Below are 20,664 nucleotides of genomic sequence, written 5' to 3' on the forward strand. Positions count from 1 at the left end.
ATATAAACGATCCGAACATAAGCTTAGGCTGAACTCGCTCGTGCTTAGCTCGTTTACACCCCTAAATATGAGCGCTCAAACAACCATAGGTGTGAGATTACGTTTTAGCATCTCAATATATGTCGTTTCACGAAGAAATTGATAAATATGCATTGATCGAACTATTTGGGGATATCTGATCATTGTAGAGTGTTCTAAATCCCTGTGGAGAAAGATCAGAGTTAGGAATTTGTGGAGAACGCTCGCCGCATTCAACATGTTTCATCGGAGGGATTCCAGAAGAGTGTGAGTGTGTGTAGAATTCTTTTGAGAGAGAACAAGTTTTTTTAAAAAGGAAATCTAATATTTAATTTTTATGTTACAATATATTGCAGATAATTTATAAATATAAAAATAAAATGAATATTAAAAATCTTAATTGCCATATACTTCGTCTAAATGAGACATTTGACCATAAAATATTTTCTAATTGAATTATTTTCACCCTATATAAATTAAAATTTGCGTGAATTATTTTTTCCAGATTTTAACTAAATAATATACAATTATTACGAAAATTAGCAATAAAAATTTGAATTTAGAATTTAAACTTCTAAACCGTTGTAAGAGATGTTACCGTTGAGAGAGATTCAAAAATTGCGCTTCTTCTACTTGTGCTATAAAAGTCAAGTGAAAATAGGTTGGGATTCAAAATTATACATTTCCTCTGTCTTTCTTCCTCGGCTGCTTCATCATCGATAACAATGGCTGGCGGAGGGCGGAAGAAGACCGAACTGAAGCTGATAGAAAGCAAACAGTCGCGGCTTGTGTGCTTCAGCAAACGCCGCTCGGGTCTATTCAAAAAGGCGAGAGAGCTTTCGATCCTGAGCGGGGCTCAAATTGGAGCGCTTGTCTTCTCCTATGCCGGTAAGGCCTTCGTCTCGGACGTCGCCGCCATGGATTCCCTCCTCGGCTTGGAGAAAAGATGTGAAATTTATGATGCGGTGGAGGTAAATGAGCCGCCTTTCTGGTGGGATGTACCTTTGCAGGGGATGGGGAGTGAGGAGCTTCTCCAACTTGAGAGAAGAATGTTGGAGTACGGTGAGAAGAAGATGTCAGGCTTCCAGCAGATGGATTGCTAGCCGAGAGAGCAGGTGGTTAGAGAATGAATCAGAAGAGCCACAATTAGAAACATACCAAGGCTAGTGTGATGGAGGTCTAAGTTCTCTGGCTTCCACCACAGGCAACAATATTCTCCTAAATCCATTGTTGTATATTCTGTTAGAGAGAAGAATTTGTCCTCTTCTCGTTTTAGCTCTGTTTTGGAAATGTATTGTCTACTCACATTCTCAGTTTTCTTAAACGAAGATTTCGTATATGTTTGATTTGATGTTCATATTATTTGATGAATTTTTATCAGCATTTTACCGTTAAGAGAGATTCAAAAATTGATACAAAATATTAGCATAAGACTTCTAACACTTCAATTTAAATTTTGAAATGTAAGGTTTGTATCTGCTCTGAAATTGAAGCTCATTATATGACTGTCTATCTCTACTAACCATTCATAAGCTAGAGTTATCCAATTGAAATTACGAGGTCTTCAAGAATTTTTTTTCAAGCAATTGATTGAAATAATTTTTTTCGTTCATTATCTTTTGCATAATAATGGAATAAAGAAACAAGAATGTGTACTTTAGATCACCCAGGAAAGAACTCTTGAAGTGATTTCAATGTATGAGAAAAAAACAATATGATTGATGATCTTAATATCTGATTCATGAGTGTAATTTCAACTTGACATTAAAAACTACATTTTAAAGCAACTCAACTAAGCTGTAGATCATTTTAATAATTTGAACTAATATATCTTCAAATCTTTTCCATAAAATAGATAGCTACAAATTTAGAATCATTCAAGTCCACAAGACAAATGCAAAAGTATTATAAAATTGATTAATATGATATTTTTCTGATCCTTTGTTTCTTTTGGCATAAAACGTTTAACTATGTTGATACGTCACCAATAAATTTTCATCAGCCAGAACGAATCTCAGTGTAATTTTTTAAACAGGAAATATTCAAACTTCGAGTAAGAGTCATCCGGAGCTCTGATTTCAGTAAACTTATAGTCAAACTAATCGGCTCGATGAGACGAACCTAATGATATGAAAGTCAGTCCAATTTGAATCAAATCAAACCCGGATAAAACCATTAAACCACTATTGAAGAATTTCCGAAGGCATTTGAAAGGTCAAAAGGATGTCGAATCTAGCGAGTTCATTGTCGAATCGAGCGTCTCGAACGAGCCCAAGATTGCTCAATTCCTACATTGCTAAGACACTCAAATGTCCATCAAACATCATCTGATCAAAGGAAGCTCTCAGGACCGTCCGATCAAAATGGTTTATATTCCTTCATTAATTGCACTCAAAACACTATAAATAAACCTCACCCCTCACATAAAGGGGAGGAGGCTTAAGAGAGAACTTGAGGCTTTGAGAATGAGCTCAAGTCCAAGATCATCCTCGCCATCATCGATCGTCGTCGACCACCACTGACCGTCAACAACGACCGCCGACAGACGCCGACCTGTTGGTTTGCGCCAACTTCCGGTAAAACACCGCCGACTTCCGTCAACCACTGTTGACTAGACGTCGTCAGACGACATTGTAATTTGAAAAGCTAGTAACTTTTTCCCGTTGTGGGACAAGGGGCATCTATAATCATCAATTTATAGTGGATTTTTACAACTGGGTCAGGCCTCGTTATTTTTCCCCTTCACGGGTTTTCCACGTAAAAACTTCTGGTGTTATCACAGCTTGATTCATTTTCATTTGAGAGTGTGTTGAATCCTCGCGCAACGCTAAGACGATAATCCATTACTCTATCGCTGTGAATTTTCTAGTACGCATCAGTTTGGCGCCTTCTGTGGGAAAGTTCAAATCCCACAACTAAAGTACTTACGCAGTCTACTACAAAGCCACCAGATACAATGTTCGTGACAATGGAGCATTCCGCTCCAACGCCCATCGTTCCAGGGAGCAGTCACGAAGCCAAGGGTGGCATGCTTCTTCATCTTCGAAGACGCTATCCCACCAATGAATGTGTTTCGGGTCCTTCAATAGAAGATCAAATGCGTAGAATGGGGGAGTCTTAACTAGAGATCCTACAGCTCCTACGCAGGGCTCAATAGTCGATGCCTACACCATTGGATGAAATTCATTTACTGTTAACTTCATGACGTACGAGAAACATACCGCTCGGAGGAACTCATGCCAACCCGCCTCCTCAAGAAGGAACACATCCCCTGTCAGGTCATGATGCGGAACTCCTAGATACAGCAAGTTCCGCTCATCTATCTCGTGCAGCTCACCCGACATCGCCACATTTTCCTGTCATTCCAGATAATGTCATTCGCAATAAACTACGAAGCCTCGTCCTGCAAGAGTCCCCCTTAGAGAAAAAGGATCGCTTCTACGCTTACCGTAACATCTATGATTCTTCTCCCTTAGCGGATGCAGTCCTCCAACACCCCATCCCAACAGGCTTTAAGCTTTTGAGCATCGATACATATGAAGGGACAACCGACCCTTAAGAGGATATTGATCATTATCGAACTATCATGCACATTCAGTGTGCCTCTGATGCGCTTTTGTGTCAAGTGTTTCCGGCTACTCTTAAAGGACAAGCTCGAACTTGGTTCTACTCTCTGTCGGGGGACACTATAAACACCTTTAACAAGCTTGCAAAACTGTTTGCGGAGCAGTTCATCGCAAATCAAAGGATCATCAAGGATTCATCCCATCTCTCGGAAATTCGTCAAAGTGAAGGAGAGTCACTCAAAGACTACTTCCGCAGGTTTTCTACTGAAGCCCGACAGATCCCGGAAGTAGATCCAGAGTTACTAAGAGGAGTCTTCTGTTGGGGGCTCCGCCTAGGACCTTTCCACTCGTCGTTGATGAGGGAGACGGTTCATTCTTATGCTGACCTTGTTCACCGTGTTGAGGCACAAATCTCTGCAGATGAGGCCATCATTGCTCACAAGGAACAATTTGAGCGATCGGGGGGCAAGCGCAAGAATAATGCTGGGGATACCAATCAAATCTCACAATGAAAAAAAGTTTAGGGCACAAGGGAATCGTGAGCAACGATCAGAAAAGAATACACGCCACTCAACACGGCACGTGTTAACATCTTAATGGCAATCAATGATGAAGAGATTGTCAAGTGACCAAAGCCGTTAGAAATTCAGATGGTGGAGACCAGTCTCAATATTGTCATTTCCACTTTGTAAAAGGACATTCAACAGAAAAATGTTTTCAATTAAAGGAAGAAATTGAACGTCTAATACGCCAAGGTCACCTAGGTCGCTACTTACAAGAACAATGTGAGGGGAACCAAAAGAGAACTGTTGGAGTTATCGAATTAGAAGTATAACTCCAACTCATATTATTTGAGTAAAAGACTGGCTTATAGACTCTTAATTTTATTTTAGCAAAATTTTTATGTTGCTTTAAAATATCATTTCAATGAAATTTTCTTATTTTCTCACGAAAGATTTTTGTGTAGAAAGCCCCCTTGAGGATGAGAAGCTACCATACCCCTAAAAGTCGAGCCCAAGAGGCAAGACTCAATGAGAAGCTACCATACCCCTAAAAGTCGAGCCCAAGAGGCAAGACTCAACGGGAAGATATGGTACTCCTAAAAATCAAGCCCAAGAGGAAAGACTCAATGAGAAGCTACCATGCCTGCAAGCCTTGATGGGAAGCTAGTTGTGGACAGGGTCCTCACTAGAAAGACTCCATGAGAGCAAGTGGTTGACAAAGTCTCCACTCAAAGACCTCAGAAGGCTACAAGCCTCAGAAGGCACAGGTACACTCACTCAAAGACCTCAAAAAGCTACAAGCCTCAGAAGACACAGGTACATCAAAGACCTCAGAAGGCTATAAGCCTCAGTAGACACAAGTGCATAAAAATTCCTCAGAAGGCTATGAGCCTCAGAAGAACTTTGCACAATTAAGAAACCACAACAACCATGGAAGCAACAAAAAAATACATTGTTATCATCTACAATTGTCACATCAGATGATTAAAAAGGCTACAAATACCAACATATACATGAACAAGGGCTATAACAAATCAGTTCATTTTCAATTAGAGTTGGCATCTTCTTCCTAAAATTCTAGTATTTATGATGATCATTAAGGGGTCTCCAGATATCGCCACCACATAAGCATGAAAATTCCCCCTCATGGAGAGGCGAGAAAACTACATCATTGCTTAATCACTTTCAGAACTTGCCGGAGCAACACGAGAATCTCCTCCGGAATATGAGAAGCTCCACCATAATGTGTCGCGTGGTCGCGACGCCCCACCGCAAAGCGTCGTCACGACACCCTGCCGCGATGCTCCGCCTCAACGTTTCGGCGCAACTCTTAGCCACACCGTTTCGCCGTAATATTTTGCCGCAACATGTCACCGCAACTCTTCGCCGCAACACTTCACCGTAAGATTTAGCCACAACGTTTCGTCGCAACACTTCGCCGCAACTCTTCACTGCAACAAGAAAGAAGATCTCGTTGTTTGTCTGATACGCAGGACGGGGACGGCTTTCTTCTTTTGGGGAAATCCCAGATCACCTTCTAGGCAAAGACAGAGACTCCACCTTTTTTTTCCTCTCCTTTGTCTATTTATAGGCTGAAAAAATCCTCTCATATTAATAATAAAATTAATTAGAGTCATAAAAAAACAGTTAATTTATTAAAAAAAAAATTCCTTTCATATTCCTTCAGTTTTTTTACCTTTTAAATTATGTCTTTATAACTAAAATTAAAATACCAGTAAATTAATAAAAAACCTCTTCGTTTAATAAAAAACTCTTCATATTCTGTGATTTAAAAAAATATAAATACATTTAAATATCTGTTTTTATTTAAATCTTGCAATTTAGTGCATTAGCTGACCCACCATTCATTTTTTAATGTTTCTGCTCCCGCAGCATTGCATTCGGCCCAATGGCAACCCTTCATCTCCCGCAGCATTCGGCCCAATGAATCCCGCTTGGCCCTTCAGCTCCCGCAGCTCCTTCGAATTCGGTCCAGTTCAGCTCCCGCCGGTCCGGGCCGGATTCAGCTCACTCCGGGTATTAGACGGGTGGCCTCTTACCCGGTGTGGCCCACGGGTCAAGCTTTTTGACTTTCGGGTCTCGGCCCGGTTTACAGACCAAACAAAATATATGTATAAATATATATGTTTTGGGTGGGATTTAACCCCACGCCACCTGCAAACGACAAAAACCACATACCAACTGAGCTAGTCTCAATTTACTTACATGTAAAGGATAAACAACAATCTTATATTCACACAAATAATTATAAACTATTTATTCTTTATGTCTTACAAAAATATAAATAATAATAAATTATTTATTCATTTACTTCTTAATATTTTCGGACGAAAAAAAAATGTTCTCGCCCGAAAATAAGGGGGCAACCGATACGTCACCAACAAATTCTCATCAGCCAGCACGAATCTCGATGCAATTTTTAAACAAGAAACATTCAAACTTTGATTAAGAGTCATCCAGAGCTCGGATTTCAGCAAACTTATAGTCAAACTGATCGGCTAGATGAGACGGACCTAATGAAACTTATAGTCCAATCCGAGTCAAATCAAGCCCGAATCAAATCATTAAACCAGTATTGGAGGATTTCCGGAGGCATTTAAAAGATCAAACAGATGTCGAATCTAGCGAGTTCATCGTCGAATCGAGCGTCTCGACAAGACGAATCCAACGAGCCCAAGATTGTTCAATTTTGACATCGTTAAGACACTTAAATGTTCATCAAACGTCATCTGATCAAAGGAAGCTCTCCGGACCGTCCGATCAAAATATTTCATATTCCTGCATTAATTACACTCAAAACACTATAAATAGAGTCTCACCCCTCACATGAAGGGGCGGAGGCTTAAGAGAGAACTTAAGGCTTTGAGAATGAGCTCAAGTCCAAGATCATCATTGCCATCGTTGATCGCCGTCGACCACCACTGACTGTCGACAACCACCGATGACCTTCGTCGACCATCGCAAGTCTTCATTGACTTTCGTCAACTTCCGTTGACTTTCGTCAACCACCGCTGACTAAACGTCATCAACCGACATTGTAGCTTAGAAAGCTAGTAACCCTTTTCCCGTCTGTGGGACAATGGGCATTTGTAACCATCAAATTATAGTGGATTTTTGCAACTGGGTCAGACCCCGTGATATTTCCCCTTTACAGGTTTTCCACGTAAAAACTTCTGGTGTTATCACAGCTTGATTCATTTTCATATGAGTGTGTGTTGAATCCTCACGCAATGCTAATACGATAATCCATTATTCTACTGCCGCGAATCTTCTAGCACGCATCATATGTCATTCTTAATTGGGGGTTATATTTAATTTTTTTGTTTCTGAGAATATAGCAGTGACTTTGTGGTTGTTTAGCTGCCTCTTGGATTTGATTTAACTAGGCTTTACTAAATTCCTTAAATCTGAATTTATTAAATATAGTTAAGTTAAATCTAAATTTTACGTTTGGTATTGTTTCTCTTAAATCCAATTAAATCATTAACTAGTGTTTGGCATATGCTTTCAGGATTTAACATAGTCTAAGCATGCAATCCCCTTAAGTCCACCTTCGGTTCAGATTGAGTAAATCCAGGATTTGCGTTACGTGGAAGGAATTTTTGAGTTTTCGCAGACAGAAGGATTTAGCTGAGTTGAAAATGTATTCCATGGATTTACTTTAAATCCACATGTAAATCCAACCTCGAACTAACACTTATTACGGTCGCTTTCAAATTTTATATTAATTTCATTTTAATTAAAACCAAAGGCAATTAATCTCCTATATTTTTTTTACATCTAATCAAATAAATGTAAAATATTTCAAATACATTCTATCTCAACTACATTACATTCATTTCAAATAAATAAATAAATAAATAAATATAGGATATATATATATATATATATATTGAAAAGCTCAATAGCATCTTAATCACTAAAATTCCCAAAAGCATAACATCATTTTACAATTCAAATTTTAAAATTCTCAGCATATTTTCATGCAATCATAACATTATATTTTCTTCAAATCAGATTGTTCTAATTTCAAACTGTACAATTACTTGAAAGGTTTCATGCGTGGCTAAAACACACGAGTACTAAAAGTAGATAACATCAAATCACCAACTATATCAAATCTAACAATTTTCAGTTTGAAAAGCTGGATTTAAAACTGTCTCAAAACAGAAAACATGTAGTCGCAAGCTTGCAACAGACAAGATGATGTTAAAAGGATTCAACCAGAAAGGAGAAAGAGCTCTCAGATTAATAACACTGCCAATGAGGATCGGTTTATGCCATCAGTTGGAAGCAAGCAATATTTGCTCGAAAGGGTCTGATTTTCTTAAAATTTACTTCAATGCACAGCGAAAATGGTAACAGTTTCAAATTTGTTGTAAATGTTTGTGTAGTTTTACATCATATAAATGACTACATGATGCCAACCCTGAACAAAATTATAGAAATCCGCAACGCCTCTTAATCATGAAGCGTACCCAAGATGTCATCTTCACGGTACAGGTGGAACCTGAGCAATTCCCAACAACATCAGCAACAATCAAATGCTGCAATTTATAAATTCTGGGAGGCGTTTTATGTGAAAAAAAAAAATTGTAGAAATTCATTGCACAATTATGAAAGCATTTACCTATAGTTCTAATTTCTCTTCAGTTTCAACATATATAAAGGTCTACAGCATTTCAATAATATTACATATGAATGATTCACATAAAGAACACCTAAACGTTGATACTTGCATTTATAGAACACGTTCATATATGAAGGGTGCATATCACTTTGAAAAAAATCATAATTGTAGTGTTTTTTATGTTATATTAAGGATTTGAGGATTTGAAATGTAAAAATAAAAATTTAAATGTTAGATATGCAAATACAAAAGAATGGTGTTATGTCTATAGATGTCTCGTTACTTGTTTGACTCTAAATGCTTTCCTAATCACATTTAAATTTGAATTCTGCACTAATACAATGTGGTTTAGGGTAATTCATGCATGCAATTCAGAATGGACCACCAGATTTGCTTTTAAAATTGTTGGTCAATGTACTCCAATCGAAGATGGACCAACTTTCTTACTGGTACCGCTTACAATCTATGTTTATGCATTTTCATTATCATGCGCTCTCAAGATGGAGCTCTAAGAGGATGACACTTATAATTTTTCATGAAGTGATTGTCTTAAGGAAATATGTTTCATATATGTATGAAAAACTAAACTGGAATTTCGTAGTACCAAACTTATCACATTAAAAGCACGATTTTGTACCTATGAAGCACAGGCACTGAAATGACACGACACAATATAGGGACACTACATAATTGAAAAAAAATAAGACACGACACGTCATGAACATGTTTTTTATATTTAATTAATTATTAATATAAAAAATATTTTTCTTTCATTATTCCTTATTAAAAATGTCACCACACAAATTATGCAAAAATAAATTTAACTTCATAAATTTAATTTATAAAACCTCATTATATGAAAACTAGTTTTTTAAATTATATATAATATGTTTAAAAAAAATTCATTCAACTTATAATCTAATTTATCGACTCAAATTTAAAAAAAATTTTGTAATTACAAAGAGAGAATTACTAATGCTCGACCTAAACGAATATTGGATGCACCTTCGATGCATGATTTTGACGAATGTTAAAGGGAGATTTAACATGACGAGAGATGGAGCGGTTTCGACTATGAAGTATAATTAAGGATGTATATATATTTATAATTTTCTAATTCTCGCATCCCATTTCTTGAAATAGTATTAAGCTCACATCAGATGTGGTGTTGAGAAGTGTCCCGAACGTGTTCACGCTTGAAAAAAATATTCTAACATATATTTTGTAGTGCCGAAGAAGTTTCGGGGCACGTAGGAAAAGTATCGATGTCTGATACGTGCCTGACAAGGCTACGACACATTTTTAGAAGTGTCGGTGCTACATAATTTAGTACCATCTCCAATCCAGAATGAAATAGAATGAAAAAGTAGTGATAAACAACAATGCATCCATTCGGTCATGAAGAGATAGCAGAGAAGCCAAATATATATGAATGAAAAACTGCATTGGAATTTCACAGCGCCAACATTATCACATTAAAAGCACCATTTTTTTCCCTTCCCAATCCACAAGTAGGTCATGATAGAATGAAAACGTAGTCATAAACAACAATGCCAGGATTCAGTTGTGAAGAAATAACAGAGAAGCCAAACCTACATGAATGAAAAACTGCATTGGAATTTCATAGCACCAGCATAATCAAGTTAAAAGCCTCATTTTATATCATTTGCGATCCACAACGAGGTCATGATATGATTAAACAAGCAGTGATAAACCACAATTCCATGATTCATTCATTGAAGAGATAGCAGAGAAGCCAAACATATATGAATGAGAAACTGCATTGGAATTTCATAGCACCAACATTATCACAAAAAAGCATCAATTTGTACCCTTCCTGATCCACAACGAGGTCATGATAGAATGAAAAGGTAGTGATAAACAACAATGCCATGATTCAGTCGTGAAGAGATAGCAGAGAAGCCATTAAACAACAATCTAGTGGCCATTAATATGTTGGTACATGAACTGAGAACAATTTATTTACGGTGTAAGCAATTTTAGGTGTGTAAGCGATAGGTAATGGAGGCTGCAAAAAATGGTTTAATACTGAGAATAGTGCAAAAGGTTAGAAATTTTGCATCTACATGCGAGTAAGCAAATTTTGTGGATTGCATTGAGACAGATAAAAGCGTTGAAAGTGGGAGTCATCATATCCCGAAAATATATAGTGATAGTCCATGATCATTGAGGAAGATCGATCATAAAACATAATATAAAAACAAACAGTTTTTATATTATTAAGCAGGCAGCTTGTGTAGTAGCAAGAAAAAAAGATGTAAGGAAGATATATTTTATATCAGTTAATTAATACTTAATCTTAATGAATTTTTACAATTAAAACGTTTTATCATCAATATTAAGTCTGAATTTGACAAAATGATTTTGGTTCATTTTCTTTTGTTAAAAAATGTTTATTTTTCCCCCTATTCTAATATAAGTCATGTTTATATCATGTTTATTTTGAAGAAATTAAAGTGTGCAAGTAGTTTGCATTTCTTAAAGTTTTAACTTTCTTGTAGAAGTCACAATAATTTTTTGTTTGGGCAGGCTAATTTGAATTGTTTCAACAGTGTGATATAATCACATATTTTATTTGTCAATATAGCCTTGTTGTTAAAAATAATTCATATAAATGTACATTTCATGCAGGTCACTCCTATTTGAATTACAGGTGACAATAAATGACCCAATAAGACAATCTGTCATGAACATGGCCTTTAAAAAATTGAATTCATATTGACTTGATAAGCTTTCAGGTGAAAATTAGGTCTAAAATTCTTATATATTTATCTGTTGCTTTAGGTGTAAGTTGACACAATTCCAAATAGATATGAATTTAACCTAAACATGACCCCTTGGATTTGCGCTGACCGAAAAAAGCAAATTTGACCTGAATTTAACCCAAACGACCTAAATAATGCATTCCTAATCTAGAATGACTTCTATGCTTTACCCGCCAGCATTTAAATTTGCTATGTATGTCACATACTATACTTACATGAACCTAAACATGTTACTCAAATCTGAATGTTAAACATGTTACTCAAATCAGGTTCAAGTCAGATGAGTTGAAAGCGAGTCCATTTTGGTTGAAACTTTTTGAACCATGTAATAAATGGGTCAAAGTCATGCAGGTTCAAATCTGGTCAAATCTTGGTTAAACACTAATAAGAAGCATTAACCTGACCTGATATTCCTAATCTGAATCATATATAACAATAAAAAAAGTCTTATATGTAAGCATGCCAAACATATATTAAATGTTCGCACTCATTTGTTTATCTTAATGGTACAAATCACCAAACAAAATGTTATAAACACCCGCCTCATTTTGGTGCACCATTAACTTAATTTGTTCAATTTATGTTAGCTACAAAAAAGAACACGTAGTAGGCATCCAATGTAATTCTCACTAATGAATAATTGATTTAAGCATCAAGGAATCCATTGCATAATTTTGCAGTGATTTGTTCATATAAGATAAAAATTCAAACTTGTCAGTCAGCCACTACATTATGCACATCAGACCTTTTACTCAACGAAATGTCATTTCTTAGCTAGCTTTGGTTGCACTTAATTAAGCAAATATTAATATACACATATTATAATGATATTTTATCATGATACTACCTAAAAACAATATGAGTATATGAGTTAGGTGAATAAGTTACAGAACATGAAAAGGTTGTCGTTGCACTCTTCTTTAAATTTTTAACACAAAGATCCATAGTAATCAAACGATTTTCCGTCAGCCCCAACTGATAATGATAATAGCCATAAATCCTAATTAATTATTTTGAAAAGCCAAAGTAGTATATATTTGAGTCATAAACAATAATTATAAATTAGTAATCCCTTAAATTTTATAAAAAAAAATTAGATTTAATTGAGATGATTAAATCAAAATGATGAAGTGTTCAAAATAAATGATTAAGCACATATACAAAAAAAGATAATCTAATGGTGAAAGATTTAATCAAGTTGTACTTCAATAAATTACATCACACAAAATGAAATATATAAAACATTATAAAGTGCTAAAAAAATGAGCTATTAGTAAAATGAACACATGCACATTTATCCAATTTACAAATGCAATAAATTACATAGCGCTGCTTACCAAGCTAATAAGAGGGAGGCAGCCAGAGGAAGAAAAATAAAAGTGCAAGTGAGAGAAAAACAATAACAAAAGAGTGGAGTGTGATTAGTGGGTGCAAGTAGACAGGAAATGATGGTGAGAGATGGAGTGATCAAGCAATCAAATGCATCAATCCGAGTGGAGCGTGCAAAAATATCAATTCGAGTGGAGACACGTAAAGTAGCAGTGAGTGAAATGGATCAAATGCAAGCTATCAAACATGAGATTTATTGAGCTTGCGATATCAAGTACATGCAGCAACAAATGAGGGGGAATTAGTTATTCCGTTTAATGTTTTAATTCAAGCAAAGGAGGTAGGAATCTAGTGTGGCTTACAAAGGAAGAAGAGTTAAATCAACATAGAGGAAAAAACTCATTCACGTCAAGGTAAATTATAAACCTAAGCTTCCTAATCACAGATGAGCTTGAGATGGTATTCAACTACAAGTTTTCCTTTATTAAGATTCATCTTACAATCTCATGCAAATCTATCAGAATTAAGGTTTGGATTTTTTGTTAATTTTATAAAAATTATGATCATATCATGTGCTAAGATCATAATATATTGAGTGAGAAAATAATTCATAAATATATTATTTGAAAATTTTTCATAAAAGAGAATTAAAGTTGATGATATCTTAAATTGCTTTACTTTATACTTCATAATTTGATTTATTTAATAATTTTTAACTAGCATTTATGTCATAAGTAAAGATAAGATTAATTAGCTTGAGTTTAAATAACTTTGTATGATGGTTAATGGTAAATGTATAATAATTGTTGACAAGTTAAATGGAGGGATGGATTATAAGGAGATAACATTTGACTAATCAAAATAAATGTACTTAGTTGTTTAAATAACATCTATAAATATATGTGTTCTCATTGCATAGCTCAAACTCATTACAATAAAGGTATGTCGTATTTTATGAAAGAAATATAAAAGTAACTATAATCCAATGTTGACATGTATGATATTGATTTAGAAAAGATTCAAGGAGAAACTAGACTTAAGAAAAAAAGGTATTCTAGTTTATATGTAAATATTCTAAGTTATAGGCTATGTGACTACCTAAATAGAAAAAAAACTGGTATAATAAGCAAAGGATTTACAAGATTTAGTGTTATGTTAAAGAATTATTCTTAATCTATGTGAATTTATATAGATCTAATTAGCATGGGAGATGATGAACTTAAGCATAATGATCAATCCATACTAAGACAAAAGTTTTAAGTCACGTGTCAGCTTAAGTCAAGTAGGTAATCTCATTTCAAAATTAGAGTAAAACTTCTTTTCTTTCTTAAACCTATTATGAATTAATTGAGATGCCTATAGTTCATGGTTTTTATAAGCATGAAATTAAGTATCATTATTACAAGATCAAATCACAAATAATTTATAATAATTTTTCTCATATAAATAATTCTTGACACTGTTATGAATAATTTGTATGCCTCTGTTAGATTTCAATAGTTTAAGTAAAGCATTTACAATTACATGCAATATTTCTTACAAATATATATTGTTTATTGAAAATGATGCAAAAGAAATAAATTATAAGAGTCCTTGCATAAGTGTTATTAATAGATGAAGTCACAGACACTAGTGTAGTTACCTGTTAATGACTTTTAACTTTTTCATCACACAAACAATAATGGATACATGAGTTATAACATATTGGCAATGGACGATGTATTTGCTAGCGGTGAAGTAGGTGCATTTCAACAAGAGCAACACAACTATTCTATCATTTGCTTGAAGCCACTTAGGATTCTTAATGACCTGAGCCACAAATAGTGGGGAAAGGGCACTAGATGTAGTAAGTTGGGCGATTAGTTACAATAAACAATAAAATGGAATCGAGAGGTGCCAATAATTCTTAACAACGGCAAAAAAACACCCTAAGAGAGAAGTGCCATAATGCAAGACACAGCATGGACTATTTTAAAGATAGCAAAAAAAAAAATTTAAATAAGAGTAACGAATATTCATGAAAGACAACTGGATTAGAAAATAAACTATCATGATAATGCGATTAACAAAATTTATAAATAAATCATTATTTTAATGTTGAATGTTGATGCTTAAACTCAAGTGATCAACCACTCCAAATTCAAAATATTATTAAAATTTTTATAAGTCACTTCTTTAAGAAAATACAAAACTAATTATCTTAAAATTCATCATCATAATCACAAGCCAAAGTTGTCTAATCTCTCTCTTAAATCAAAATCTTCTTTATCACTCATCTTGTTTATCTTCAAGTAAATGAGTTATAAGCCTAAATGAAGATCCTTCTTTTTTTTTCCTTTAAAAATTATCTCAAATATTATATTTCCTTCCAAAAACATCACTACAAGTCATAATGATGCTCTATCAAATCTTCCTCTTCAATAACTAATTCATAATCCTCATTCGACACATTATCTACTTTTCCTACTAACCACTCATTAGCATCAAGATTATTAAAATAAATAAAATTAACAATATCAGGATAGTTGTATCTTCCAATCAAGACCCTAATATACTTCACATCGAATCTTTAAGGGGCATTTACATACATAACACCCATTCCTATGTATTTACATATCTAACACCTAAACTATAGTTTTTACATTATACCACCCAATTCTTTTGAATCACATAACAAATACCTCAACTTTAACTTTTACAAAGTGAATAATACATTTTGATGCACGGGTAAGGTGGCATATACGTAAAAATTGAAGTGTAGGTATTAGTTATGTAAATATATAAGAATTTAGTAATATGTATGTAAATCTTCCCATCTTTAAGAGACTATAATCCATCGTCTTCTTTTGCTATATCAAGTTGCTACAAAAAATTATTAAAATTACTCAATTATAAAAAAAAAAACCTTGAATTACCTTTACATCTTGATAAAGTTTAAGTTAAAGGTATGCAATTTGATGGTAAAAACAGCAAATATAAAGCTACTTGACCACATGCTAGCCACAAATAAGCTTGGGGACATATAATTCATTATTATTTAAATTTCAAAATATTTTTTATACTAATTATAAATTATTTTTAGAAACTATATTAGCTGATGCCAAATTAGTCATTTATCTTACAAATTTAATGTGCACATTCAACTCATTCTTAACATCTTAACAAATATTCATTTGCACACTTACAAACCTTCATCTACCTATCCTTTGCAATATTAGGCATACCAAAACTATTGAGATTTTAGGAAATTGGCAACCACCTACAAAAGCCGACGGAGTTGAAAATGCCATCTATCAATGATTTTAAAAATTTGTTTGTGCTTATTATTATTAGTAAAAAATGCAAATGTTACTTCTTTGTAGGGGTAGCACTATTTAGTTTACACACAAAAACTAAACCAACCGAGCATATTTGGTTGATTCGGTTTGATTTATGAAATCACTCTTTCAATTTAAAGGTTTTTTCGATTATGATTATTTGTTCGAGTGGTAAAAAAAATCAGGGAAATTTACATAAATACCACACAATTCTTATGTATTTACATATCTCGCACCCATACTTTCATATTTACATACATAGCACTTTGATGCTTTATAATCATGCATGAAAAAAGTGTATTTCATTTTTAAAAAGTGGTAATAGCGCTAAATTTGATGTGACATACTTTCATATTTACATACATAGCACTTTGATGCTTTATAATCATGCATGAAAAAAGTGTATTTCATTTTTAAAAAGTGGTAATAGCGCTAAATTTGATGTGATATTAACGAAATTAGTGTTATGTACTGGGGAAACTCCATATAACTTGTGTTTTGGCACCGAGGCTATCATCCCCGTTGATATCGGAGTTCCAAACCCCCGAGCAAGACTTTCGACTCGGATAGCAATGAAGAAAAGCTCCGACAACAGTTGGATATTCTCCCAGAAATACGCGATGTGGCCCAACTCAGAGCTGCGTCCTACCGCCAAAGAATTGCTGGTCACTTCAACCGAAGAGTAAAGCCTCGACCTATCTCCATTGGTGACTTGGTTTTACGTAGTATCGAAGCCGCTGGTCATGGTCCCCAACGCAACAAATTATCCCCTCTCTGGGAAGGCTCATACATCGTGGTTGCCATGATCAAGCCTGAAACTTTCAAGCTCAAAGACACAGATGAAAAAATCTTGCCCCGAACTTAAAATGCCGAGAATTTTTGGAAATACTACCAGTAGCACTTCAGTTATATCATCTATGTCATATTGCATACAATGTCAATGTATCTCAGACTTATTAAATAGTATTTACTTGTTTTAATCTACAAAAAAAAAATGTATATCTTTAGAAAGTGTAACGGCTCATTCACGAGTCATTTTATGTTTTTGGCCCAAGAAATACACAACTCTGGTTGTATCTTAGTCAGAGCACGACCGATCCCAGGGGAATTTGATCTAACCTCTTCCAAATGGGTTAACATCTCCGAGTTTTTACTTCGATAAATAACCCTGGATAGGTTAATAGTTCTTGGTGGGCTACATCTGATCCCTTCCACACAGATTCATAAGTGAGCAATGCCCCAACAAACAATCTTTCTGCAAACAACCTTGAATGGGTTAATAAGTCCTCGGTGGACTTTCGTGGGATCCTCCCATACATGTTAAACATCACTGAGTAATACTCTGATGCATAACCTTAGCCAAGTAAAAGGTCGCTGGCAATTTATTCCCATGGTAACCTTCTTACATAACATTGGACATCCAACGCATCAAGCCACTGCGATACTTCACTGAGCACGCCGCTGCGACACACTGCCACAACACGTCGTTGCGCTGCAACTAGTCGCCCCAACGCATCATCACGCTGGGACGCATCGCCGTAACGCGTCACATCATCACAACGCACTACTGCAACGCGTCGTCAGGCAGTCTCGTGTCGCCGTGACGCACTGCCGCAATGCATCGCCACGTTGCGACATATCGTCGCAATGCATCGCCACGTTGCGACATATCGTCGCAATGCATCACCGAAGCACAACACGTCGTTGCCACGTGTCATCAATCGCAACACGTCGCTGCAACGCTTCGCTGCGACGCAACACGAAGCTACAACGCGTCGCCCCATCGCAGCACGTCACTGCAACACGTTGCCCCGTAGTATCGCGTCGCCGCAACACACCGCTGCGTCGTGCTGCCCTGCAGTGTCGCACCGTCGCAACGGGTTGCCACGCCGCTCCGCCGCGTCACACTGCCGCAAATGGTTGCCCAACAGCGGCGCCACAACGGGCTGCCCCGGGGTTGCCCCGCCGCACCGCCACACCTCCACCCTCTCTTTCAGGCCCCTATTTATAGGCTCAAAAATAGTTTTGGCCAATAAATGCACATTAATATAGAAATTTAAAAAGAAGTACAAGTATTAAATGCTCATAAATAATAATAAAAAAAAATTTTCATATTCCCAAAAAAAAATATCTTTTCTATTTTTATTCCTTCTCTTTTGCCCTTTCAAATTTCTTAATCTTTTCACATTTTTTTATAAAATATTATTTATTCTGTTTTAGGCGGGATTCGAACCCCCCCTCTCCCCCATAAAGCAAAAGATACTAACCAACTAAGCTTAGTTCAGCTTTCTATTTATATAGGAATAAAAATTTTTCTTAACTAAGTAAGATATACAAATTCTTACAAATTCTTATACATAAATACTTCAGATATTGATATTTTCGGACGATAAAAATGGTCTCGCCCAAAAATAGGGGGCAACTGATACACCACCAACAAATTTTCATCATCCAACACGAATCTCGAGACATGACACGAATCTTGAGATGATATTTTAAGCAATAAACATTCAAATCTTGATATCATCCATATCTCCAATTTCAGCAAATTTATAGTCAAACTGACATGTTCAATGAGACAGATCTAATGATATGAAAACTAGCTCAATTCAAGTCAAATCAAGCCCAGATCAAGTCATTAAACCACAGTTAGAAAATTTATGAATACATTTGAAAAATCAAACGACTGTCAAATATGACAAGTTTATACTCAAATCAAGCGGCTCGATAAGACGAATCCAACGAGCCCAAGATCACTCAATTCTGACATCATTAAGGCACTCAAATTTCCATTAAACGTCGTATGATGGAGGGAAGCTCTCCGAACCGTCCGATCAAAATGGTTCATATTATTGCATTAATTGCACCTAAAACACTATAAATAGAGCCCCATCCCTCTCATGAGGGGGAAAGAAGACTAGGGAGAGTCTGAGGCCTTGAGGAGAAGCTGCAGCTAAAGGTGTAAACGAACCGAACACGAACGAACAGTGCTCATGTTCGTGTTCGGTTCGTTTGAAATATAGTTTGTTTGAAATAGGCTCGTGTTCGAAATTGTTCGTGAAAGTCTGTTCGTGTTCGGGTCGTTTTTGTTCGAATTGTTCGAATTGTTCGATTTGTTCGAATTGTTCGAATTGTTCGAATCGTTCGAGTTCGTAATGTTCGAAATGTTCGAATGTTCGAAATGTTCGAAATTCTCTAAATTTTTACTCATACCACTTAATTCTTATGTATTTGCAATTTTACATGTCTAACACAAAAAATTTATATTTTAAATAAACTGTTTTCCAATATAGATCATGTATGTAACAATTTTATAAAGAACTGAAATGTTCTAAAACAACAAAATATATATTATATAAAGAACTGAAAAACAACAAGAAAATAAATATTGTTTAGAGATGTAAGGATTAAAGATGGTTTTACATTTCAATTAGTTTTCATAAATGCTCTAAAATTCACTCTAGAAATCCCAACATTCTTTCATCCTTAATCCTTCAGTCTGCTCATTTCAGAAGAATGAGTTAAGCATGTTTCCACTTTTATCAACTGAATGCTGATCATTATGGTTGTTTGCGAACAATCGGGTGTGGTGACGCTTTTGAACAAACACAAAAGTGAGAAGAGGTTGATAATCAGCCTCCAAAGAAGCACACACCTGTAATATTATCAGTGGAAAACACAAGTGAACAGAAAAATTCAATAACAGGAAATTTAAATAAAGGGAATTTGATAGATACGATACATTGCAGAGAAAGAACCCAAAAAAAAGCTAAAAAAATTACGGACAATTACATACATACATCTTATCCCGATGTAATTACATATCTAGCACCTAAACTTCATATTTAAAAAAAAAATACCACCATTTTTAACTTTCTAAAAGTGAAAAGCAACTTTTCATGCATAGGTAAGATGATATGTATGCAAAAAATGTAATTTAGGTGTTGGATATATAAATATATAAGTGAGTTATATATATATATATATATGTAAATTATCCAAAAAAATAATTAAAACATATACCTTGCGTATTGCATCAAGGTATAAGAAGCTTGGTATTCGTTGCTTTGGGTTGTCTCCTATTGCCCCTTTAAAAGAAATTAGAAGCTCCCTGAAAATGTATTATGTATGTCAATAAGAAATAAATGACAGAGGAGTCAAATGGAAGAGCACAAACAACTCCACGCCGTGGATCCTGTTCAATTTTAAACAAATCCTGAATGAGCTCCTGACGATGTGCCTGAGCACAAACAAATCCTGCATATTTGGTTATGGGTGGCAACTAAAAGTTAGGAAAACTTATTATACAAACCACTCAATTCTTATGCAGTTACATATCTAACACCTAATCTCAATTTTTACAAGCATGAAACATGTATGAAAATAAAAGTTAGGTAAATTAGAAGCTAACTTTTGATAACCAAAGTTACAAGCATGAACCGTTTGTTGTAAGCATTGTTTTGTTGCAAGCAGTTACAAGCAAGTTCTCACAAA

General features: G+C 35.1%; 3 protein-coding genes across 6 annotated transcripts in view; 2 read left to right on the top strand and 1 right to left on the bottom strand.

Annotated features, from left to right (window-relative positions):
- The first annotated feature begins 743 nt into the window (after positions 1-743).
- On the top strand, positions 744-1,121 carry LOC110029972 (agamous-like MADS-box protein AGL31). The gene has a single exon (XM_020732486.1). The coding sequence runs from the start codon at positions 744-746 to the stop codon at positions 1,119-1,121; it is 378 nt and encodes a 125-aa protein (XP_020588145.1).
- A 2,483-nt stretch (positions 1,122-3,604) lies between these two features.
- On the top strand, positions 3,605-4,096 carry LOC110029980. The gene has a single exon (XM_020732502.1). The coding sequence runs from the start codon at positions 3,605-3,607 to the stop codon at positions 4,094-4,096; it is 492 nt and encodes a 163-aa protein (XP_020588161.1).
- A 4,315-nt stretch (positions 4,097-8,411) lies between these two features.
- LOC110029976 (10 kDa chaperonin, mitochondrial-like) overlaps positions 8,412-20,664 on the bottom strand; it is a 31,179-nt gene continuing 18,926 nt past the window's right edge. Inside the window, exons 3-4 of one of the 4 annotated variants that reach the window (XM_020732493.1) lie at positions 20,194-20,281; positions 8,412-8,618 (exon numbers count right to left, since the gene is read on the bottom strand). In XM_020732493.1, the coding sequence (XP_020588152.1) occupies positions 8,601-8,618; positions 20,194-20,281 (106 nt within the window). In that variant the 3' untranslated portion in view covers positions 8,412-8,600. Of the gene's footprint in view, positions 8,619-19,640; positions 19,826-20,193; positions 20,282-20,339; positions 20,428-20,664 lie in introns of those variants that run through there. The other 3 variants (XM_020732492.1, XM_020732495.1, XM_020732494.1) reach the window with 3 other exon arrangements.

Source organism: Phalaenopsis equestris, unplaced genomic scaffold, assembly GCF_001263595.1.
Source record: "Phalaenopsis equestris unplaced genomic scaffold, ASM126359v1 Scaffold000618, whole genome shotgun sequence".
Lineage (NCBI taxonomy): Eukaryota > Viridiplantae > Streptophyta > Magnoliopsida > Asparagales > Orchidaceae > Phalaenopsis > Phalaenopsis equestris.

Coding starts and splice junctions, on each gene's coding strand:
- LOC110029972 (XM_020732486.1), top strand. CDS start 744: ATGGCTGGCGGAGGGCGGAAGAAGACCGAACTGAAGCTGATAGAAAGC.
- LOC110029980 (XM_020732502.1), top strand. CDS start 3,605: ATGCACATTCAGTGTGCCTCTGATGCGCTTTTGTGTCAAGTGTTTCCG.